This window comes from Crinia signifera, chromosome 9 (genome assembly GCF_055691185.1).
Source record: "Crinia signifera chromosome 9, ASM5569118v1, whole genome shotgun sequence".
In the NCBI taxonomy this organism is placed as follows: domain Eukaryota; kingdom Metazoa; phylum Chordata; class Amphibia; order Anura; family Myobatrachidae; genus Crinia; species Crinia signifera.
This window is the reverse complement of record NC_139225.1, coordinates 27022174-27047715: the sequence shown is the minus strand read 5'-3', so window position 1 is coordinate 27047715 and position 25542 is coordinate 27022174. Positions and strand designations below refer to the sequence as shown.

General features: G+C 46.1%; 1 protein-coding gene across 6 annotated transcripts in view; it reads left to right on the top strand.

The window, feature by feature from the left end:
- The window catches only part of EHMT1 (euchromatic histone lysine methyltransferase 1), a 77698-nt gene that overhangs the window by 25621 nt on the left and 26535 nt on the right, over positions 1–25542 (top strand). For 5 of the 6 annotated variants that reach the window (XM_083158629.1, XM_083158630.1, XM_083158628.1 and 2 more), the window contains exons 2-7: positions 12078–12147; positions 15860–16383; positions 21071–21242; positions 21791–21927; positions 22044–22226; positions 22817–22906. In XM_083158629.1, the coding sequence (XP_083014755.1) occupies positions 12078–12147; positions 15860–16383; positions 21071–21242; positions 21791–21927; positions 22044–22226; positions 22817–22906 (1176 nt within the window). Of the gene's footprint in view, positions 1–6769; positions 6888–12077; positions 12148–15859; positions 16384–21070; positions 21243–21790; positions 21928–22043; positions 22227–22816; positions 22907–25542 lie in introns of those variants that run through there. The other variant, XM_083158631.1, reaches the window with a different exon arrangement.

The window sequence follows — 25542 nt, the reverse complement described above, 5'->3', positions numbered from 1 at the left end:
CAGTAACAGCCCGCTACCTCTTGCATTGCCCAGCACCGGTGTAGAGGGAAAGTTACTGGGTAGAATAGCTTAGGGAGGGCAAGAGGGTGATGCCTGAGGTGAGCTTTCAGGAAACCCTGGTTGGAAAGTAGAGAGCAATCCCTAGAGCGGGTACAGCCCGAGTACAGCTGTGTGCCAGTGATTTGTGTGCCCAAGAGATGCAGAGCGAAGAGACACAGGGGTTATTCTGATTCACTCGGAAAGGCACAATCACTCTCTAATGGACAAAACCATGTGCACTGCAGGTGGGGCTGATGTAACAGGTGCAGAGATAGTTAGATTTGGGTGTTTTATTGTTTCTGTGCAGGGTAAATACTGGCTGCTTTATTTTTACACTGCAATATAGATATCAGTTTGAAGTACAAACCCCAACCAAATCTAACTCTCTCTGCACATGTTACACCAGCCCCACCTGCAGTGCACATGGTTTTGTCCATTAGAGAGTGATTATGCCTTTCCGAGTGAATCAGAATAACCACCAGAGTTTGGTGGTATATGGAAATAAGCCAAATTATTTATGCTGGGGTAGAGGTAAACACGGTTCTCAAACTCGATCCTCAGGACCCCACACAGTGCATGTGTTGCAGGTCTCCTCACAGAATCACAAGTGAAATAATTAGCTCCACCTGTAGATCTTTTTTTAAATGTGTCAATGAGTAATGAGTGCACCTGTGCACCTGGAAACCGTGAACTGTGTCGGGTCCTGATGACCGAGTTTGAGAACCTCTGTGGTAAAAGACCACCAGTGTTGGGTCAAGCAAGGCAGTGCAACAGTAGAACGGGTACTTGTTTCCTAGCACGGCCACAAATCTTGGCCATCGGGGTAATTTTAGTGGCCTGCGACGCGACCGAGGTGATGCCCCCGATTTTTCCATTGAAATGCATTGAAAACAGTGAAAAATCGGGTCGGTCGCGTCGTGTGCGCCTAAAAAAGCTTAAATGGTCCACCCGCGATGGCCGCGATTTCCCCATAGGGAACAATGTTAAATGCCTCAATTTACCCAAATCACCATAGGGAAGAATGGTAAATGGGCCAGAAAGCCCAAAAAACCCCCCTGACCAGTGAAATGTCCCCCCAAAAGTAGTTCACGCCACCCCGCGATGAACGTGAACCCGAAGCGTGGCAAGCGCAGCGAGTCCGCGAGGGGCGGCGGTACGCGTCCTCCGACCTTTTCATACCCCCACTATCCACTAGGGCGTGGAGTGAGAATAGAATAGTGTGGCGAGCGCAGTGAGCCACCGAGCCCGAAGCGTGGCGAGGGACGCGGATACCTTCACAGGTAAACGCGCCCCTTCGCGGGCTTCACAGGTATCCGCGTCCCCTCGCGGGGCTCGCCACGCTTCGGGCTCGGTGGCTCGCTGCGCTCGCCACACTATTCTATTCTCAACTCCACGCCCTAGTGGATAGTAGGGGTATGAAAAGGTCGGAGGACGCGTACCGCCGCCCCTCGCGGGCTCGCTGCGCTCGCCACGCTTCGGGTTCACGTTGATCACGTGGTGGCGTAAACTACTTTTGGGGGGACATTTCAATGTTCAGGGGTGTTTTTGGCCCATTTTCCATTGTTCCTATGATAATTTGGGTAAATTGAGCCATTTCACATTGTTTCCTATGGGAAATCGTGGTCATCGTGGGTAAATTGAGGCATTTAACATTGTTCTCTATGTGGAAATCGCGGGCATCGCGTCTGGCCCATCGCACCCGATTTTTTTGCGCATGCGATGCCCGCGATGGCCCCGATTTTACCCCCGATGACCGCGATTATGATCGTTGTGGCCGTGCTAGGAAACAAGTACCCCAGAACGTTTTCCAAGGGCCTCTTATAGCATTATCCATATAAAGGGGGGGGAGATGTCTGTCACGCGTGATTTTACTAAGTCTACCTTTCACCACATTTTCAAAGAAATTATCAGCCGTCTAATTCCTTGATTGTCCCCGGAGTTCCCTGTTCCTTCATTGACTTCGGGGTTTATGTGCCTCATGGGTGCTAGTGCAAATAATGAGGCTTCCTCGAGCATGATCCTCTTTGTTAGAGTGCGGCGTTCTGCAAATGTAGGTTTACATCCTCTGCGCTGGATGCCGAGCACTGCCAGCGGGATGTACTGCGCAGGAAGTTGTTACTCCTCTAGAGACTCGTCCTGCTGTACCGGCCTCAACAAAATGGCTGCAGGTGTGACTGGCAGGCTGCGTCTATCCTCTATGATCTATGTGCCCACTGGGTCATTACTAAAAGTTGTTTTAAACTTTGACCCATTCAAGGCTATGGTAGCATCTAATAATATTAAAAAAGAAAGATTTGGCACTGAAGAAGCAAAGTTACTATTGGCTTATGTTTAAATATGTCACTAATGTTTTCTGAAAAGTACAATACCGTTATACGGATCAGTCCTTTACATATCTGTGTGACCTTATGTGTTGCTAAAGAGGATTACGTTCGCTCTTTTTGGGCTTATTCTGTTTTTTTACTTTTGGTGTCTTTTAAAGTTGCCTCTTGTCCGTGTTAGTTATACTCCTTTATGTTCTGTCAGCATAACTTATTGGGCCTACACACGGGGTGACGCGGCTGAGTGATCTGAGCAATGTAGATCACACAGCGATGTGTCAGCGATGTCTGCTGAGCGATCCATGGAGTAATGTAGGGGCATTTAAATGTGTGGGAAATACGCACGTCTGGCTAATAAGAAATCTCAATAATTAGTTCGGAACGGTACAATCTATGGGCCAAATATAACAGGGAGTGAGAGATTTTGTAAAGGTTTTTCTTTCTTTAAAGCGGCAATCAATTACATGGCAGAATCAACCTGGTTTTGCGGTGTAAATGATTGCCGCTTAATAAAAAAAATGGAGAAAAGTTTCCAAAACTTCTCACTTTCTGTTTCTCACACCTTTGTTACATTTGGTCCTGTGTCTCGGTGAACCAAACTATTACATTGATGTAGACAGGTTTTTCTGTTTGGTTTTGTGAAACCATCCCCCTTGGGAAGTATTTGTGTCCTGCTCCTCCTCTATACGAGCACACCTGGAAGTCATTGCTCATTGCTGATAAGAGCCTGGCAGCGCACAATCATTAATTCAGTCATGTTATTGGCTCATTTATGGGAATGAATTAGTAGTCCTTGTTGAAATGTTGGTGACTGCGTTCTTTCCGGTAAGGGATTTATACAAACTCCAAATCAATATGATGCTGGCACTGGCTAAGGTTTAACATGCAAGGGCCGTGGGGGGTCCGAGTCCTGATCTATGGAGCTGACAATTTAAAGCTAGTGGTAAGAATGAAACTGGTGGAAGATAGGCTAGTTTTGTGTGGCATCGAAGCTGTGTATATTAGACATTTTTATATTGCTCTCACAGCTTTTTACTTTTTCTAGGGGATATCAGCACTATATGGAGCAGCCCCCCAGAAATAGGGACACGTTTACTAAATTACAAGTCCCCGGTGATTAGTGGCTTTCAGAGGTTTTGCATCCCCCTAGAACAATTCCATAGGTGGGATTCTGTCTTCCTGCTGATCCTCTTCAGTCCTTTCATGCCTGGTGTTTTCTGATTATTATCTGTTCCACCTGGTCTCTGTCCTGGCTTCTCCCCAGCCACCAGCATTAGGAGAGCGTGCACAGGACATTCCTGGAAGGCGTGGTGGCGAGGAATGATGATCTAATGCAATCCTTGGGTATAAAGAGAAAAAAAGACCAGGCATCATTATAATTACAGCACATCAACAATGCAGCAGGGACTGCCTGACTAGGCCGCAGCCTGTACACCAGGGGAGTGTGCTGTGCTTTCTTCCTGTCTCATGTACAAGGCCTGAGAGTCTAATGGGGAGCAGTTAGCTTTCCTCTGATCCGGGTCTGGGGAACTATTGTGTATGTGGGCTGTGTATGAAGTAATGGCATTGGGGACTGTGCTGCAAGGTAACATAATAATCTGTAATCTAGTGCCTGGAATGGTTTGTAAGGTGGCAGCAGTGACTGGAGGAAAGAGTCGTGTCTGAGGCCTACCAGGAGAAAGTCTACACCACAGGTTCTTGGTTCTCAGGACCCCACACAGTGCAGGTCTCCTCACATAATCACAAGTGAAATAATTAGCTTCACCTGTGGTTTTGTAAAATATGTCAATGAGTAATAAATGCACCTGTGCACCTGCCGGGTGACCTGGAAGACGTGTACTGCATGGGGTCCTGAGGACTAATTTTGAGAACCCCTGGTCTACACTGACATATGGTTAGAACCTCGGTGCAGGCTGCTTTCCCTGGGTCATAAGAATATAAATAGTTGCATTTTTAAGTTTTAATACCATCAAGAGTTAATACTCCAAAAGGGTTGTGCGGCTGTGGTTTGTGGCAGAGAGACATAGGCTGCCATTCTGGGTAATGTCATTTGTCAGGTGTCCTCATTAATCCGTGTGTTCCGTGTAGTTGCAGTGTTACAGTAGCATATAAGTGTGACGGTGACACATGCTCTAAATGAAGAATTGTTTCCTTTCTTCAGGTGCTGAATAAAGTTATTTTGTGTGAGTGAGCCTTGTATGAGCCGGTGAAACCTACCTTGACTAAAATGAATACAATCATTATTGATAGTCTGGCTGTAGTGTTGTATTCTTGTTGTCTGCTGGACAGTTAGTAGCCATTTCTCGTCAGGCTCTTCTTGGAGCCTGATTCTATGGCTGTACCTGTTCCTCTTCCTCCAAATCCCTGCCTGCGTATACTTATACGCGCTTGGTGCTTTGTTTCTTACAGCGTCCGCCTTTGATTGTGCACTTGTGGGTTGGCACTGATGCTGTGCGTTATTGGGATTTATATAAAGTACATTTCATTATGAAGATCTGGCCTGGATCCAGGAGATCGGTAGCCCATGTGTCTCGGGAATGAACACTGATAAGCCATTGGTAGTTTCGGACAGAAGATGCGCAGCTTCCTGGTTCCTTTTTAAAAGAAGTGTCCACTCTTGGGTGATACCACTTTGGAGTGGAGGGGGGAGGGGGTTGGTTTGATTAGCAGGACCAATACCTCCCTGATTTGGGCGGGTGTCCTCGTATTTTCTACATTGACCTACACGTTTCTCATTCTTTGTCTGATACATTAGGCAGTTTAGCTTTTATTCTAAATAAATAGTGTGGGAACATAACCAACCCCAAGAGGTGTAAATAGTGCTGCTGGGTCTAGTGCTTGTAACTTCCAGGTATCACCCTGTGCTGGGAGTAACCTTGTACTGTAATATTATATGTTGGCCATGTTACAGATGGTCTACATTAGACTATAATAACGCAATACATTTGAGCGTTGTCTGTGCGTTTGTATATATGTGAATTTTAGATGCACCCATTAATAGGCGCTTTTCTTCCAAGTTCCTATCTTGCATGTTACGGTATGTGTCTGTTTTTGTCACTGTTCTGGGATTAATCGGTGTAATGAGCTGTGTGTATTTTGGGACTTCCCAAATGAGTAGACTCAGAGTTGCCTTTCGCTGTGGAGTCTCTGACGGCAGCCATGGGAGAGAGATTTTATCAAACCTACGGCCTTAAAATGATTTTATTTAGTATTTTGCTATTCAATTTATTATAAAATCATTAAGTGGCATTACGCCGCTATTTTCCTCCTCGTGTCATGGTGGCTGTGTGATCGGACAGCCGGCAAAGGCATCCAATCTGGGCTAAGGGACCCTAGGCCCCCATACACTTGTGTGATTTGGCCTCTTTTCACCTGATTCCGACAGATAGGGCAGAGGAATCAGATGAAAACTGTCCAAATCGCAGGTGTTTGACATCGGATCACCCCCCCCCCCCAAAAAAACACAAAAAAAACATCCGCCCTCGGGGGGGGGGGGGGGGGGGGGGTTGAGGTGGGCTGCCAGAGAGGTTGAAGGGAAATCGGGTCCAATTTGTCCTTAAGACAAGTCAAACTAATGTACGGGGGTGTTAACATCCCTAAAAACTCTACATTTTGGGGTAAAGCCATCTGGGTTCTCCAGAATATTGGTGTGTGTCCCCACACCCCTTCCCTGTATGCTCATAGGAAGCTGTGGTCTTGACTGTTTATTTCACAAGAATCCTTTATTATTCTATTCTTTTCGAATATCCGTCATTGGCAGCCGTTTATGCCTCAGGATGGCTAAAGCGTTGCCTGTGCTAATCCAGGTCTTACATGAGAATGCATGTCTACGGGGGATGCAATGTTCCCCTGCACTTCTAAAATAATGATGTCCCTTCTAAAGAATTCCAACCCCAACCACTTGTATATGTTGTGCTTGTTTGGTGTTTGTCAGCTGTGTCCCTAATGAGAAATAACCTTGCCTTCATCCATTTCAATGAGCTGATCTGATTGGCTGGACAGAGCCCTGTTGGGTTTGCATTAGGATTCTATGGGTTAAATTGTGTCAACAAGCCTGTGGGTTGTATGATACATGTTTGCAGTCTACAGTATCCTCTTAATTTGACTTCCTCTCTTGAGCTGCAACCATTCCAGCACAAAGCTGCACTGCAGAACAGGGCTCCATGCTCCCAGCCTTTATGTGCTGAAAACCTAAAACCCCCATGTACTGGAGCAGAGTACCCCCCCTCCCCCAAGGGCATAGCCACCCCTAAAATCCCCTTTGGCTGTGGAGCAGGTCCTGAGCTTTTGAGTCTAGCTGCAAGCTGCTAATCCCTGAGTCAGTGGAATGGGGAGGAAGGTTTGCGAGGAGGACTCTTATTATGAAAGCAGACAGTGCTGTTGCAGTTGGCTTTTGTTGGGTCTGATCTATCAGCCGACATTTTCCTGGGAGGGGGCCGGGCTCCCCCTGCCAATCACAAGACTGCTAATGGGTGCCTGTTGGAGTGAAGTCAGGAGGCAGCCTTCGCTCTTGGGGGGAGACTGAAGGTAATGCTTTGCTTTCTGAAACAAAGTTGCTGGCAGCAAGTTTTATTTTTAATTTTTTTGTTTTTATGATTTTTTTTTTCCTTTGCAGATGGGGGGGAGGGGGCAAGATTTGTAAACAGTAGGCCAAGATGGAGGGGCAGCATGGTCTTGTGGGTGGAGGCTATTGTTTTTCTCATGTTTGCAGTGCACAGGTGAGGGGTGGTGTGCTGAAAGCTGCCTTTTCTACCACATTCCAGCATGTTGTGCAGCATGCAGTGGATTCGCACAATAGCTTTGTAGACCAGTCTCAAGGCTTAGATTGAGACTCCCTGTTAGTTGGGCATGGGTTCTCATGAGGGGTGTGTGAGGTTTGTGTTCCAGTCTAGACATCATTCTCTGCAGTGCAGGAAAGAGACTCACGTCCATGCCCAAGATCACTGATCATTTGCAGGGACCTTTGGACTTGACTGCGCTGCAAGACACAGCTGATTAATCCAGGCTACGCTGAGGGCTTCTGTGTGTCTGTAGGGCCTGCCTTTACCAGTGACTGGAGCCATAGGTGATGGGGGAAGTCTCTTGGGTAAGAATCGTTCTGCGATTGCATTTCATTGTTTGCTTCACTGCTAAAGTGCTTATTGCAGAAGAAGGTAAAGATTCCTCTTAAAATGAAAAAGAATGACAGCCAGCAGTACAGTAACCGAACAGACATCAGGCACAGGCCGTTCTGCTGGCAACAAAAGACCAGTAGCGGTCAACGATGGCTTCTAAAGCCACTCGCCAACAGTTGTCCAACTTCCCGCCTGCCGCAGTCTCGCAGCGATGCGTGTGGGCTGCCATTTTTATCCGCTTATTTCCAGTCGCTATAGGAGAAAGACCTCCTTTGCCACTTCTGATTTGACAGACTTGTGGCCACAATAATGCTTACTTTTGGTGCTGAAAAAGACTTGGGTCTTGTAATGCTTTGTCTATGTATTGGCTTATTCCGCGGCTATGACATCACTGTCGTAGGGGGGGCACTCTGCACCTCATTGTTATGATGTCACTGGTTCTGGTGAGTCCTTAGTCTTCGCGTTGGCGAACAGGTGACCGGTACCTCTTACGGCGACTTAGACTGCCCCATATGTTACGTCTCATTGCCCAGTCTTGTATCATATATATATATATATATATATATATATATATATATATATATATATATATATATATATATATATATATATATATATATATATATATATATATATAATCTCTGCAGAAATATGTTTTTGTTGAGGGTCTTATTTCAGTCTGCTGCAGGGGGGTGATATGCCGTCTGTGTGTTCGAAGGGCGTGGAGAGGTGGGCTGCAGTGATGACTCCTAAATGTCTTGTTGCCGGGAATAATGCACTGAACTACCTGTACTATGCTTCCTCTCTTTGTTTCCACGAAGGAACTGTAGGATGGCGTATTGTTCCTCTGTAATCTTACACACCAGCGTTATTATATCATTTTATCTTTAACCCGTTGGAATGAAGTCTACCTGCCCCTCTGAGAAGTTTAGGCCCTTACTGTAGGATAAATAAATACACCCCCCCCCCCCCCCCCCAAGCAAGGTTATCTGGCCATATTGCAAAAAGCAGAACACAGCGCCAGTGGTACTTGCTTGAGGTTCTGCAAGTAGGTTGACGTTTTGGCTACAGGAACTGCTGGAAGCCGTGCCTTGAGGGGTCAGTTATCCTGGTGGGAAGTGGATGAGGAGATAAACTGTTTGGTTTCCGTGTCCTGGAAGCTTGTAGGTATAATTCGGCAATTGAAAAGCATCTTGTTGAACAGGGAAGACTATATTTTGCACAGGTCTAATGGCTGGTCAGCTCTTCCTGCATCCTTATACGTGAGCGGTTGGGATGTGACTCGAGATCTAGAACTACGATGTCCGATAATAATCTAATAGATATTAGCCAGGGTAATTGATATTGGCCTGCTTTACATAAGTCCTTGGTCTTTCGTTCTGCGCTCTAAAGAATGGTATCGCCGGATGGGCTGACCTACAATCGCAAATTCATTCACTAGAGGGGGCTATGTATTTAATGTGCTGATGGGAGCCACAAGTGGAAGAAGGGTAATTGCGGAGCTTGGCCAGCAGTATTCATGGCCCTCCTAGTGGTTTGGTAGGTTGTGGTCTCACAAATACTGCAAGTAGGAGACCGAGGCATCTTTTGTTGCATTAGGCAATCTGATGGATACACCTATGATGTTCTAAGACCACCATCAATGGTCGGTCTGGTTCATCAGCACCTTCCCTGTGTAGGTTCAGCCATATAGTAACTGGTGCTATAGGTCACAATATTGTAGGAGAGTGATTTTTCCATACCATGACTGCAGGGGTAATGACGGTGGTCACAACAGAATGTCCAGCTACATTATGTATCAGTAAAAGTTTTATTACCACAAAGTTGTGCATCTTCTAGAATTGTTACCTTAATCTGATTGTTCTGGTATCTTATGTTATTATATAATATGCCACATTGCCCGTTAGGAAGACGCCATTAGTTCTGTAGGCCCACAGTAGCTAAATAACTACTAGGTGCCTGCCTTTGATCTACAGCAGTGCCTCTCAGGTCCCCTTCTTAAGTACCACCAACAGGTCATGTTTTCTGGGCTTCTTTAATCATACCCAGGTAAGTTACATTTCCCTTGAACCCAGTGTCCTGGACGAAAGATGTTGACGAAAGATATTGACGAAAGACGAAAGATCTAGCTACAGTTTATAGGCTCTTTTTGAAAGATATCCAAATTGAGCTGCATGCACAGTTGACAAACAACCTTGCTGAATAACTGGCGGGTATGCGCATCATCATTCGTCGCAAACGCACTGAAAGATATTTTTGACCAATTTCGTTCCGAATGGACGAGATGAACGAAGTTGGTCAAAAAAATTGTACAGTGTGTATGCACCTTAACTCTGTGTTGCTGGATCAGTAATGATCCCACCTGCTTCCACAGAGCAGAAATCCTCAGCACATGGCGTGTACATGGGGGTACTTGAGGAGTGATGCTGAGAAACATTTAAGGGGGTTGGCTAACTACTGATTTAATCCTTTATTAAATAACCCTCATCTTTCTAGAACTGATAAAACTGGCAGAATAATTTAAAAATAAATAGATTGAGAACTGAGCGTCTGGTTTTGTATGTAAAGAGTTTTTATTCATCCGAGCTTCATCATGATGCTTATCAAAAGTTTCAGAGGCCCCTACCGCAGTGTGGCTGCAAGGCATATGGCAGCAACAGGTGTGTGTGCTCGCCACTTATCTGAGATAGGCAGCAACCACCAGCTGCGAGACAGGGAACAGAGGCCCCTACCGCAGTGTGGTTGTAGGAAATGTGGATGTAGCAGGGTTATGAACCTTACGGAAGTCTTGGTTGTAGTCTGCTTCCTTTCATTGGGACGGAGTAACTGTGTGCATCGATGTAGAGTTTGGGACCCACACAGCAGTAACGGGCAACTTGTGGGATCATTGCAAGTAAAATGACCATGTCCGACTGGCAGAAACCATTTGTTAGCCACTCCCCTGGCCGCTTGCAGCATGTAAAGCTCCGCCCCCTGCCGGTATGCAGTGTCATAAGGCTCCAAGTCCAACCTGGACAGATGCATCTTTCTGCAATTAATTTTATTGTTGTTGTGGGAAGATAATGTTATAACTCTCATGAATAGTTTTGGCCTGTGACTCCTAAGCCGTGTTAAAGTGTACAATCATCAGATTACATCAGGCATGTCCAAACTGTGGCCCTCCAGCTGTTGTGAAACTACAAGTCCCATCATGCCTTGCCACAGTTGGTACTTGTGTAAGCCGCAGCAGCCCGGCATCCATAGCTCTGTCCCCGGCGTCCATGGCAAGCCTAGTCAGCGCCTCTTACACAGCGTCGGTAACCGCCAGATCCCCTGCGCTGGCGGACGCTGGCGGATAGGGGATCATGCGGGCGCTGGCGGAGAGGCGCTCTAGCTGTCTGAGATGCAGGTGTGTCTCAGTAATTATCACGGCAGGGTATGGCAACCCTGCCCATGTCTGTAAGTGCGTCTTATGCACAATAAAGGAGACATTTGCCAGTGCTCCATGTTACATACTGACCCCACTATCCACACCAGCCCGAAGCGTGGCGAGCGGCCGCGTTACGCGTCCTCCCGACTTGTTCATACCCCCACTATCCACGCCGGCGTGGAGTTGATTTTATAAAGTTTGGCGAGCCCCGTGAGGGGACACGGAATATATGTGAAGTAATTCAGGCTCGGTGTCTCGCTGCGCTTGCCACACTTTTTATAAAATCAACTCCACACCGCCATGGATAGTGGGTTTATGAACAAGTCGGGAGGACGCGTAACGTGGGAATCGCTGCTGGCTGGCGTAGATAGTGGGGGTGTTTCAGGAACACATTTACACCAGCCATATCATACATCTGAGACCGTAAGGATGACATGTGTTAACTGGTAACTGGATTTTAGTTAATAATAAGAAAGCAACTTAACAAAGTACTGGCCGCGGGAACAGTATGCCGAATCTGACAGATACGCTGACTACGCTGGGCACGCGGACACTACGCCGAATCTGACAGGGACGCTGACTATACGCTGGCCGCGGGAAAACTACGCCGAATCTGACAGGGACGCTGACTACGCTGGGCGCACCGCGCCGCTACGCTAACTACGTACCGGGCGCTGTGATAATACACATGTACCCCACAGTTTTGTTATTAGGGAATGTTAAAGCTATGGTAAGGCATGCTGGGATGTGTAGTTTCACAACAGCTGGAGGGCCATAGTTTGGACATGCCTGGATTCCATCTTTCCCGAGCGTTTTTTTTTGTTGTTCCGTTGAAGTCACAATGCACATGCAAATAATTCATGAAGATATTCTGTTCTCAACAACAAAATGATAGAAGAACCCTTTGTCCGAGGATACTGTTAGAAAGTGCTGCTCGTAGTACAGTGTCCAAGCCTGTAAGAGTATTTTATTATACCGATCCATTTTCTAAAATTACTCCTTGACCATGATCCCAATAACTAGTTTTTGCAGCATTTAGAGGGTGGGGGGGAGGGGAGTCTCGATAAAGTGAGTAATTCACATAATTCAAATAAACAGTGTTTAAAAAAGGTATTGTTGGGGATTCTTTAGTTGTAAATGTAAAACTGTACCATAGCTATAACACTATATGGTTATGTCCTTCTTTTTCTGTAGTGGGTTGGTGCAAACAAGGTGGAGTCCAGGAAGGATCTGCTGAAAGATATCACCAACAACAAGGAGGAAGGTACAAGCCCCATGCTTCTGTCTGCCGGCACTTACAGCATATGTAGTTTCTTGTTCCAGCCCAAGATTTTCTCTCTGCGCTGATTGTTTCTAGCACGTTATGGTCTGTATTTCAACGCTGAGGTATAGACCAGAGTGTGCTAGAATGAACACTATAGTTTGTGTGACTGAGTCACTCAGTCACCTTGCAGCTGTATTTCATGAGGTTTTGTGTCTGCTAATTGACCCAGACACAGGACCTCGAGAACCCCACACAGTGCATGTTTTCAGGTCTCCAAACAGAAGTGCAAGGTAAATTATTAGCTCCACCCGTGGAGCTTCTAAAACGGTGGTCTCCAACCTTTTTGGACCGTGAGCTACTCGCGACAAAATAAACTGCCTGAAGAGCTACTAAAATAAAAAAAAAAGTTTAAAAAATCTGCATAATAACAAAAAAATTCCCCTGACACATTATGCCACACAGCGCAATGCCCCAGACGCAATATACCACACACTGCAATGTGCAGTTGGGCATACCTCCCAACCCTAGAGGCAGAGGAGAAGGGACATCTGTGTGTGCCATGTGCCCAAAATTAGGGGGATAACCTACTACCGTGGTACTCCTGTGAGGAGTATGGTTGGTGCTTGAAAAGCTGTAGCCACCTGGGTTGCAACCAATAAAAATGGGGGTGTGATACACATATGCCCCCAATAGTGCCAGATACACATATGCCCCCAATAGTGCAGTGTATATGTGTGTGTATATATATATATATATATATACACACACACATATATATATATATATATATATATATATATATATATATATATATATACACACACATATATATACACATATATACATACACACACACACATATATATACATAGATATTCCCGACATATGACGTATATATACGTCATGGTCGGGAGGTACTTCCCGACCGAAGACGTATATATACGTCATGGTTTTACTGTCACCGCGTCTATAGACGCGGTGACAGTTTGGAGATGTCTGCTGTCCCTGACAGCAGACATCCCCCCTCGCGGCGATCGCTGCGATTGGCTGTTCAAATGTGAACAGCCAATTGCAGCGTTTTCTGTGTTACCGGCGGCTAAGCCGCTCGGTAACACAGTGATCGGTGCTGTACAGCACCGATCACCACCGATCGCCAGCCCCCCCCCCCCTCCCACCCGGCAGCCCCCCTCCCTCCCACCCACCCGGCTGCCGCAGCGCCAGCACCGCTCCCACCCCCCCGCCAGCCGCAGCGCCAGCCCCCATCCCAAAGCTGGTGACCAAAATGGGGTCACTTGTGGGGGGGTTCCACTGTATTGGTGCTTCGGGGGTCTTGCTAATGCGACATAGCACCCACCATTCATTCCACCACCAAAAATCACTCCTTCCCTTCTGAGTCCTGCCATGCACCCAACTGGTATTTTTTGGTCACATGTGAGCCATTGCCGTACTCGGGAGAAATTGGGGCACAGATTTTGGGGTGCTTTGTCTCCTTCATTCCTTGTGAAAATTAAAAATTTTGAGCCAGAACTGCATTTTTCTGTAAAAAATTACATTTTTTTACAGAAAAATGAAGTTCTGGCTCAAAATTTTTAATTTTCACAAGGTATGAAGGAGAAAAAGCACCCCAAAATCTGTGCCCCAATTTCTCCCGAGTACGGCAATGCCTCACATGTGACCAAAAAATACCAGTTGGGTGCATGGCAGGACTCAGAAGGGAAGGAGTGATTTTTGGATTTTGCAGCACAGATTCTGGTTGAATGACCCCCGAAACACCCATACAGTGGAACCCCCCCACAAGTGACCCCATTTTGCAAACTACACCCTTCAGGGAATTCATCAAGGGGTATAGTGTACATTTCAAACCCCCCGGGGTTTCACCAATTTTGATACAACTGAGCTGTGAAAATGAAAAATTTATTTTTTTCATTTTCACTGCCCAGTTGTACCACAATTGGTGAAACCCCTGGGGGTTTGAAATGTACACTATACCCCTTGATGAATTCCCTGAAGGGTGTAGTTTGCAAAATGGGGTCACTTGTGGGGGGGTACCTAACTTTTAGCATTTTATGGTGCCTAGAAACCTACATGGTGCCTAAAAAATAATCTCATAAAAAGGAGGCTCCAAAATCAAGTAGGTGCTCCTTCTATTATGAAGCCTGTGGTTTGGTCACCGTGCATACTAGGGCCACATATAGGATATTTATGAAAACCAAAGAATTGGGGGAATCAATTTTTAGTCACATTTCTCTAGTAAAATCTACTGTGTTCCTTAGAAAAATGTATTAAAATTGAAAATCCGAAAAAAAAAATGAAATTTTGAAATTTCACCTACACTTTGTTTTAATTCCTGTGAAACACCTAAAGGGTTAACAAACTTCCAAAATGCTGTTTTGAATACTGTGAGGGGTGCAGTTTTTGAAATGGCATCATTTATGGGGGTGTCTCACATACAAGTCCCTCAAAGTCACATCATAACTGACCTGGTCCCTAAAAAAATCAGTGTTTGAAATTTTCTTGAAAATTTGAGAATTTGCTATTCATATTTTAAGCCTCCTAGTGTCCAAAAAAATGAAAATGAGGTTTAAATAATGATGGAAACATAAAGTAGACATATGGTCTATGTTAGTTATTCACTATTTTGAGTGGTAAGATTATTTGTCTCACAAGCAGAAAATTTAACATTTTGCAAATCGCAAAATTTTCCATTTTTTCACGATATTTTGGTATTTTTCACAAAAAAACACAGACTGTATCGACGAAAATTTACCACTAACTTGAAGTACAATGTGTCACGAAAAAACAATCTCAAAATCACTGGGATAAGTAAAAGCAAAAAAAAGTTATCCCCACTTAAGTGAGACATGTCAGAATTGAAAAAAAGGGCTCTGTCAGGAAGGCAAAAACAGGCTCTGTCAGGAAGGGGTTAAGCGTGCCCATAGTAATATCTTTCCTGGGTCAATAATCGCACGTTTCCACAGACAGAAATCCAGAAACCATGACCTGGGTTGCTGGAGGATTACAGTTGAAAATCCTCTCATTTTAACTGACCGTATCATCTAACTGTCCAGGTCATATGTTCAGCTGAATGATTTGTCTTCAGAACAGCAAACTTGTCTAGCCTCCACTTTATAACCAGCACTGATTTCATCCCAGTGTGGTCCTATCCCAAAATAAGGGGAACACGAAGAGATCACCCCCTAGCACCTAGAGGGGATCTCCACAGTTTGGTGGTCCCACCACATTTGCCTTCTTCAAGCCCCAGGCCAGTCAATACCAGGGCTGGCTTTTCCAGGGGCCTGCAAAAACATACGTTGCCAAATATGTCTGCCAAGGTTTTCTGACACTTGTAAATCAACAAGTGCCAACTTGCCCTGCCATCTGAGACCTGTAGTTAGCTGGTTGCTTTAAAATCAGACCGGACCCTGTAAACACCCCCACACCACCCTGATATTATGGAAGCCAGCCCACTACTGTAAGCCCTTGTATAAATACAAATTTGGAGCACAGTTCAAAATTCAAACAGGAGAGGAGCCACACCAACTGGTAGTGTGTCAGTTTGGAATGGCAGTTACTGTGCCTCCCCTATTTAATTTTTTATCTGTGCTGTCTCCCCTGCTTATACATGTGAGAGAGAGACTGGTGGTTATTTTCTTACAAATCAACTGGTTCCCGCACAATGATTGACTGTAACATGTTAATGGTTATTTTCCAGTGATCGATGCAATGGCTGGGGATGAAAATTTGCCTGAGAAACTCGGCGACCCGATTGGGGCTTGTGAGAGGACTGACTCGAAGGAGCACGCGGTTTCCACGCACGGCGCACCAGACAGCGCAAAACTCCTACAGGACCCGAACTACAAAACCTGCTGGGTGGCAGAGAACGGGGTCTGCGAAAGAGGAGAACCCCGACAACACCCCTTGAAAACGAACAATCCATTGCAGACCTCTGTAATGGGGAGCAACGGGTACATTTTAAGCAAATCCGTTCCCCTTCAACAGCCTTTACGGACCTCTAGCTCCTCCCCTCTAAGCGGCCATGCCGCAAAGACTCTGCCCGGAGCGTCTCTCAAAGCCAAGGCGGCCTCCACTGTATACGTCCCACCAGCCCCATCGCCCGCTCCTCCAGAGATGGGCGACCAGATCAAAGACGAGAACCCAAAGCTGGCAGATTCTTCTGTATCGGACTTAAAAATTCACAGGGCGCGGAAAACCCTCCCCAAGAGCGGCTGCGATTCGGTAAGGATGCGCTCAGAGAGAACCTTTAAATAATGCTTTAATGTGGGAAAATAACAAATGTATAAATGTGGTGTATGGAGAACACAATATAGGGAGTCCTCAATGACGGGATAAGCACTAAATTGCGGTATCTGAGTCTGAGCGCAGTCCAAATTTGGTTGGTGGTATCTTTAGATCAGTCCAAGAGAATACTAGTCTTGTAATTAGATGTATCCAGCAGCGAAGAAGTTGCAAAGAATAAGCTTTGAGGTAGTATCCTATAAAATGATGGAAGCGTATTGGTTGGTTGCTATGGGCAACTTATCCACTGGTCCTAGACTCCACCCTGCTCGATTGATCCACCTCTAGATAAAAGATCTCCTGTATTCGGTGTCTGTTCCCCCCCCCAGCTTAATAATTTTGTGCAGCAGAACCAGAAAGCCCTTCCGAACTATATCGTTAACGATATCATTCAGTGTTGTCACCCGCTCGGTAAGTGTACTTGTTGACGACCTAGTAAAAATCGACCTGCATGTGCAGACGATGGAGAATATCGTTAACGACCTGTGGGAGCACCCATCATTACACTGGACGATATCGCTCAGGAGAGGTGTCGTTTGTAATATTAACATGTACCCAGGTGGACTTGATTTTGACATTATGTGAGCACTGTAACATTTAGGAGATGGATAAACTCCTTCCTTAAACTGGACACACTGTAAGATTGTCTGTTCAATCTGGTAATGTCTGGGTGCAAATGACCATTTGTCCTGCAGACTTTGAATGGTTGACCTAATGTATGTCGACCGTCATGTGATCGACCAAGTGACCTATACCAGTTATCCAATAGGCTATTTTCTGGCTTTTGGGAACAAATGGTTGGTTGTCGTTTGTTCCCCAGACATTACCAGATTTTCTCTCCAGAAAGATTGGACAGATAATCCTATAGTGTGTGTGTGTCCTGCATAAGACTTAAATCTGATGTCTGTTATCCAGGCAAGAGCAGCGTATGCTCTAGGCCAGGGATGGGGAACCTTTGGCCCTCCAGCTGTTGTGGAACTACACATCCCAGCACGCCTTGTTACAGTTTTGCTATGTGGCCATGCTACAACTGTCGCAGGGCATGCTGGGATGTGTAGTTCAACAACAGCTGGAGGGCTGAAGGTTCCCCATCCCTGCTCTAGGCTCCGGAAAGATGGAGGAACCATGGATACGACGGCAGACCTGGATCAGCAGATGTCTAGTCTGACCAGAGTGTTCTCCGGAATATTCTTAGTCCTCTGTAACATTGTACATGTTGGCATTTGTCTCCTGTACACGTGTTTATTCAACCCATTCACTTTTCTTTCTGTACAACAGAACTCTGTCTTCCAGCTTTCGTGTTCTTGCATCTATTGTTGCTCTTTTTAAACAATAATGCACAGTTACATCCAGGGCTGTGGAGTCGGAGCCGAGGAGTCGGAGGAACTTTCGAGTGCCTGGAGTCGGCAAACAATGCACCGACTCCGAAAATTATAATTAATGACTTCTCTACTGTAAGAATGAAGACCAATGCATGCAGTGCCTCCCGTAACCGCAAAACGAACACGTTAAGTGACCGTGAAAAAGCTTTTCATGTGCTTCCCTAGATGGCACGCAACGCACAATTCGGAGCACCAATACTTATAAATGTATTCTCCCTTGTAGTTTACAACTTATTTCCAACGTTCAATAAGGTTTTCAATACCTCGTTGGTAGAAATCACCTGGTGTAGACTCGAAAAATTCATTCAACCAAGCTCTCCCACCATACACACAACATCTTTTTATGCGGATGAAGATCTTGTTTCATGCGCGGGGTCGTTTGTTTACCTTGGCTAAGCCATTCCTTACGCTGGTTCATATTGATGTACAGGCACCATTTTTCGTCGCCAGTAACGATTCGGTAAAGAAATTGTTCCTTGTGTCCATGAATTGAGCGGTGACGAGCAAGCAAACCAGCGGAGATTGTGGAACGTTGACTTTTGTTGTCGTCACAAAGCATGCGGAACTCATGCTCCACACTTCTGAACCTTTCCTATTGAGTGAAGATTCTTCTCTATAGCTAGAAGAGCTTAGAAGGACTTGATGGAACAGCTTCTTGGATTCAACTGTTAGTGTTTATATTTATTTTAAAACCTGCATGCCTGCGTGCCTGTATGAGGGTAGACGTGTACATGTTTCTGGAAGAAACTGTCTATCCTAGGTTTTTAAGTGTGGTGCAAGGAATTTATTAAATACATTCGCATATTAATATAGAGGAGTCGGAGTCGGGGTCAGAAGTGCGAGGGGTCGGAGTCAGGGTTGAAGTCTGAACATTTATCTACCGACTCCACAGCCCTGGTTACATCTGCCCCACCTGCAGTGCACATCGTTATGTCCATTGCCTTTGCGAGTGAACCAGAATAAGGGCCATTGTGGATTTGGCTGCGTCAGCCTTAGAGCTCACAGTGATGGTGTGTTTACAAGCCATTCTGGGGCAAATGCTGACGCCCCCTGCCAGTATCTGCCTGCGGTCATTGGGCAGCAGGTAAATGAAGATGGGATGTTGCCCATAGCAACCAATCAGGTTCTACTTCCCTTCCAATTCATCTAGCACCTTGTAGAACAGCTATTCCCAGCCTCAGTCCTCAACAGGTCACGTTTTCCAGGTCACACGGAAAGTGCACAGGTGTGCTCATTACTGACTGATGTTATAGGATCCACAGGCGGACCCCTGTCATGGATGGCGGAGTCGACATTCTGAACACCGGCATCCCCACTTTCGGGCATCCGTATACAGTGTTCCTTCCAGCATCCCAGGAGGGCAGGGCGCTGGAGGAAAAGGGGCACTTTGAATGCGGTGTGGTGGGCCCGCCGAAGTCACCAGTGTGGATGAGCCCATTTGCTGAAGTCCGTCTTGGGGGCACGTAGAAGCCCCAGGGTGGAACAACGGTCTAGGTTGTTTTAGCAGTGTGCGGCAAAATGGGTAGGGCGCATTTTGCCCTTTAAAAATCAGGCAGGGCGCGGCGCCCCGCTAACACAGCCCAGTGTGAACACTAGTATATTTATTCCCATGAGACCCAATCCCATGCTGTATATAGTATACCACACCGCCTATACAATCTAGGGACATTTTGTTCCCGCAGGTAGCTGTCGGATCACTGCCACCTAAGTGTTATTACAGCTGATTGGTTCAGCTGAGCCTCTCATTCCGATTCCCAGCGAATGTTTTATTTATTTTACATAATGGCTAAGCGAAGCATATAAAATGTGAGAGGCCTGACGGCAAAAACTATTCTGTCCGATGCCGACTTTTCAGTATATTGTGGGGAAATGAAAGTATAATGGAAGGTTGCCTTTAGCCGAAATCATACTCCTCCAACAGCTGGTCACTGATCATAGTAAAGAAACAAGTTCAATGTCTGTTATTCTCTGTTAAATGACAGAAGATTAACATAGAATGGCTGTTACCTGGGAGACTGCAAGCTATGCGGTCTATAAAGTAACAATTGCACACAGCCTGCATCATCACATACTTTCCAGCCTTACACGCAGCACCCTCCAATCAGACACCTCGTTCAGTCTGACAGGTCCTGAGTATAATAATGGAAGTTGGTGGCCTGGACTGTGTTGTCAAGCCATGGGCTAGCCAAACCGATCCTCGAGAGCTGACAATAATCCCTGTTTGCCAGACCACCTAGCTGGTGCAAAGGTGCAGGCATTACTAAATGACACGTTTCCCAGGCCACCTAGCTGGTGCACAGGTGCAGCCATTACTTACTGTCCCATTTCCCAGGTCACCTAGCTGGTGCACAGGTGCAGCCATTACTTACTGTCCCATTTCCCAGGTCACCTAGCTGGTGCACAGGTGCAGCCATTACTTACTGTCCCATTTCCCAGGTCACCTAGCTGTGCACAGGTGCAGCCATTACTTACTGTCCCATTTCCCAGGTCACCTAGCTGGTGCACAGGTGCAGCCATTACTTACTGTCCCATTTCCCAGGTCACCTAGCTGGTGCACAGATGCAGGCTTTACCAAATTGACACATTTCCCAGGCCACCAAGCTGATGCACAGGTGTAGTCATTACTTACTGTCCCATTTCCCAGGCCACCTAGCTGATGCACAGGTGTAGTCATTACTTATGCTGGCCACACATCAGACCAACTTGCCTCCAACTAGTTGGTTGGATGGAATAAAAACCTGGAACTGGATAGGAGAAAACGTATTTTGCAATCAAGTCATTTGTTTCCCAAATTGGAAAAGAGAACTGTGAACTGTCACTCAGACAATGTACTGTAGTTGGACCTATTTGATTTAAATAATTTCACTGAATGTTTTTGTCCATTTCCCTGAGTTTGTGAGCAAATTGCTTATTGGCATTTGCCCCCATACAGTACCAGATTTTCAGTCCAACCAACCAACTAGTTGGATGGTTGGAGGAAAGTTGGTCTGATGTGTGGCCAGCATTACTTTCCCATTTCCCAGGCCACCTAGCTGGTGCACGGGTGCAGGCATTACTAACTGACACATTAGCCAACATGTGCTGCATTCATTCTTAACTAACACATTGTACATATCTAACGCGCCACTGTTGGCAGATCTCGAGGACCCGTATGGCCACCCCTGGTCTAGCCATTCTGTAGTAACAGACCTCCCTAGGCTCCAGCACAGTCTTTGCAGTAATCCCCAGTGTCTCTTCTCTTTAAGCCCGAGAATAACGACCCCAACGAACTGCCAGAGCAAACCGAAACCAAGGACGATAGTGCCCCCAAAAATGGCGTGGAAAGTGGGAAACAGCCGCCGGTGTCTCAGTCATCCACGCCACAAGAGATACTACCTCAGGGTCAGAGCAGTGTCACGTCAGCAAAGCCTCATTCAGGTAAGCCACGTCCGCCCTGTGGTCTAATCGGGGCGAACACGCTAAATTCCCATATGTAAGAACTATACTCTCATAGCATACTTGCCTACCGGACCCGCTCCATGAGGGAGAAAATGCTCTGTTCCTGGGCTTCCCTGGTAATGTATGATTGTCATCACCTGTGGCGAGCTGGTTAATTGAAAAGAAAGGTGATGGCAATCCTACATTACCAGGGAAGTCCAGGAACAGAGCATTTTCTCCCTCATGGAGAGGGTCAGGTAGGCAAGTATGTTTCATAGATGTGCATAGAATACATTGCTCATGTGTTATTGCCAGCTTGAAACATAGGTCACAGCTGCACCATCCTTCCATCCTGTCTTACCCAACACTGGGCCTTGGGTGCCCCTACAGTTGTTAACCCAGGGATTTCTGGATGTTACTGTGACCTTTTGGGGCTTCTTGGACTTGAGATGAGAAACACGGGTGTAATGTTTCTGACCCTTTCTAGCAGGTCAGTGTTCTGTACTTTTAATATGACATTTGTGCACCTTCTGCTTGTTGTAACCTAGCTGCTGTGGTGTCTCGAAAGAAGAAGCGGCGGATGGGGACGTACAGCCTGGTGCCCAAGAAGAAGACCAAAGTGTTAAAGCAAAGAACTGTCCTGGAGATGTTCAAGAACATCACAAATTCTTCCTCTAGCCCCAAGGTGAGGACCCCTCCGCTGTTCCTCAACTAAAGCGCCGCTTTGCTTGCCGCTTGCTCCACTTGTCCTACCTGCAGTAGGTTCAGATGCTTACATTAATTTCTTCTTCTACACCGTAGAGTGAGAAGGATTCAGAGACCCCTCACATTAACGGAGAAAACGTTGAGATGGACTCTGAAGAAGAGTACTCGGAGGAGCCGGATGAAGAGGACTATCAGAGCGGAGAACCAAGTATTTCAGAACACCATGAGGAACACAGCGTTTCTAATGAGGCCACAGCAGAGGCAGACAGTACAAAGAAGGTATTGTCCTTTCTACAGACACCTCAGAGAAGCTTTAGAATAGTATATGTTGTATTGTACAACACTTCATTAGAACAAGGTGGGTTTTAATGGTTTGATCAGGACATATTCACATACGTCGGGCATGTCCAAACTATGGCCCTCCAGCTGTTGTGAAACTTCAAGTCCCAGCATGCCCTGCCACTGTTTTGCTATTAGGGAATGCTAAAACTATGGCAAGGCATGCTGGGATGTGTAGTTTCACAACAGCTGGAGGGCCACAGTTTGGACATGCCTGACATACCTCATGTGTCTTATGTGTCTTTTGCTGGCCGGTGTCGCTGTCTGAGGACCTGTCTGTGGAGAGACCTAGCACCCAGCCAGATGGGTTCTTAGATCGCAGTTCCAACATTGCCATCTGCTGGCTCGAAGGCGGTATAGCATGCAGTTCAAATTTTAAAGTAGCAAAGTTGAGGCAGGATAACTAAGCCTTGTGCGATGGTTTGGGCACGTGGGACTAGTTTTAAGTGTAATAAGGATATGTGTTATTCAGCGGGATAAAGTGGGTGTGTTTGTGAACTGGTGAGCGGTAATGAAGTTTGTGTTTGCAGGCGGACGATTTGGAATCGGAAGGAGATGAGGAGGCTGAGTCAATGGAGTCACAGGAGGAAGAGGAGGATGATGGAGATGAGTCTGACTTGGTTAGTATTGACTGATCCAGTTAAAAATATATATATATAACTAATCTTTACATTCACAAACCCACATTGTCTTTATTGAAAAGTTTCTACCAATCCTGCAACCGTCACTAGATGCTTTGCCCTTCTGGTGTCTTACAATGTGGTGTCAGTCCTGGCAAATAGAGAACTGGGGGGCCTGATTCACACCTGCTCTCTAGGCTGCATCTGCTTGCAGCCTAGCAAACAGGTAAACACCACCCAGCCAAACGCCAGCCTCCCGCCGCGCGTATCCCCGCATTTGCTTGCGAGAGAATGTGTAAGCTTACGCATCACCTCGCATGCGTCCGCGCAGGTGAAAATTCATTTAATGGTCGCTGACCATCGAATGATTTATTTTATTTTTTTTATCCCCTTTCTAGACTGACTATTATATTGCCCAGAGATGGACGCATTCAGGACGGGCGCTGATGTCATGTGATGCCAGCCGTCTGCCCCAAGCAGGCATCAAGTTGCTTGCATGTGCAGGGGCACGCCCACAGATTTTATGGGCACGCCCGTAAACCGCTGTGGGTTCCACAGCCACCTGCCCGCCCCCTTTCAAAAGTGATGAAGTGGAGAATGATAATAGCCAGCCAATCAGCTCCTACCTGCCATGTTATAGGCTGGGTTTTAAAAATGACAGGTAGGAGCTGATTGGCTGGTTGTTATCACTTTTTAAAGCTTGATACATCTGGCCCTAACTGTTATTAGACGCATTGGGGTAGATTTATTAAGCTCGGTGAAGTGATAAAGTGTCTGTTTTTTATCACCGTCCAATCACCTCCTACCTGTCATTTTTCAAACCAAGCCTGTAACTTCACAGGTAGGAGCTGATTGGCCGGTGATAAAAACCAGACACTTTATCACTTCACCGAGCTTAATAAATCTGCCCCATTGCTTTGTATCTTTTTAAGAGCATTTCAGTTGTTAGAGCGTTGATGCTACAGATGGCTGGTGTTCAGCTCCACATGAGCTGTTATGGGGCTTGCTTGGGGAACATATTTGGGGAAATGCTGTATTAGAAGGATTGGTGTGCAAAAAATTATAATAATCAGCCCCATGACCATATTTTCTCATCGCTGCCACGCACAGATATATGGAACTGGATGTGGCAGGATAATATATGACTATACCTTGAAGATCTGAATGTCTGTCGCATCTCTTACTGACCATTCCCCAGAGGTCTCCTACGGGTCTTCTCTTTAAAAAAAACAAAACAAAGCCATTCCTGTTTATTGATGGGGAGAATAACAAGTAGCTTCCGATAGTTCATTATATAGATTTAATAATGTGAAAGTCTGCGAGTCGGTTCAGGAAAGTGACAGGCGTCTCTGTCTCACTGGGCTGTGGAAGCGGAGGGGAAGTGGGCTGGGAATAATGATGTTATAAACCCACGGTATGTAATGGGGCGTGTTATTATTCCATAATGAATCACTGCCCCTCATAAATCCTGGCCCTGTCTCAGATGACTGTATAGAGTGCGGCATTTCTCGTCCTCCTGTTTGGACATTCCGATGTGATTTCAAGTGGAACCGAACTTAAAGCGCTGCGATCTGCAGCTGCACTGCTGTCTTGAGTTATGTTGAATTTCAAAAACAAAACCCTATTTTCATAGGTCCACTCCATATGCCACGGACACCTCGTTTATGCTACTGAAGTGTATATATAATTCCATTTCAGTCCTCTGATCAGGCATAGCCAATAATGTATATTGCTGCCAGTGTTAACAGCACAGTACTGATCCTTCAGGCTAGTTTTTAATCACTTCTGCAGTCTAGATCAGTGGTTCCCAACCTTTTTTCTCTCCTGTACCCCTCGATTGGGCTTTTTAGAGTACCTCTGAATTTAAAACGGGATACAGTTGTATTATCGACAGTCATTAGGTCGACAGGGTTCTAGTTTGACATGGATGAAGGTCGACATGGTTTTTTTTTTACTGTTTTTTGAGCCGACATGTGCCGACAGGCGGTATTTCATGCCCTACCATCCACTAGGGCATGGCGGGAGAATAAAATAGTGTGCCGAGTGCTGCGAGGCACCGTGCCCGAAGCACGGCGAGCGAAGCGATCGGCTGCGGTTGACTTCCAACTGTGTCCATGTTGACTGTATCAACATTCGGGTCAAAAAACACTGAAAAAAACTCATTTTGACCTTGCGACCTGTCAACCTAACCCATTTCGCCCTAACACATTTGTCGACCTTCATCCATGTCGACCTTGCTGCCTGTCGACCTAATGACTGTCTACCTAAGTGTAGTGGATAATACGATGGAAGTGAGCGGTATGTGTATCCTTCTATTAAGTAGTATCAGAGGAGTATTCTGCGGCCAGGAATCGGGTCCCTCTGTGTCTCGCTGCTGGCTATAGATTGTAAGCTTGCAAGCAGGGCCCTCCTACCTTTTTAACTTTCTCTATATACCCAGTTTGTTGTATTTCTGGTTCCAATAGTAAAGCGAAATGGAATTTGCTGCGCTATATAAGAAACTGTTAATAAATACTATAAATAATACTGTCTCCGGGGTTCCCGATAACGCCCTGCGCTTCCTACACCCATATCAGCACGGGGCAGATTATCACTGATGTCTGAGGGCAGCACGGTTTGCGCCCAGTGGATTGCTG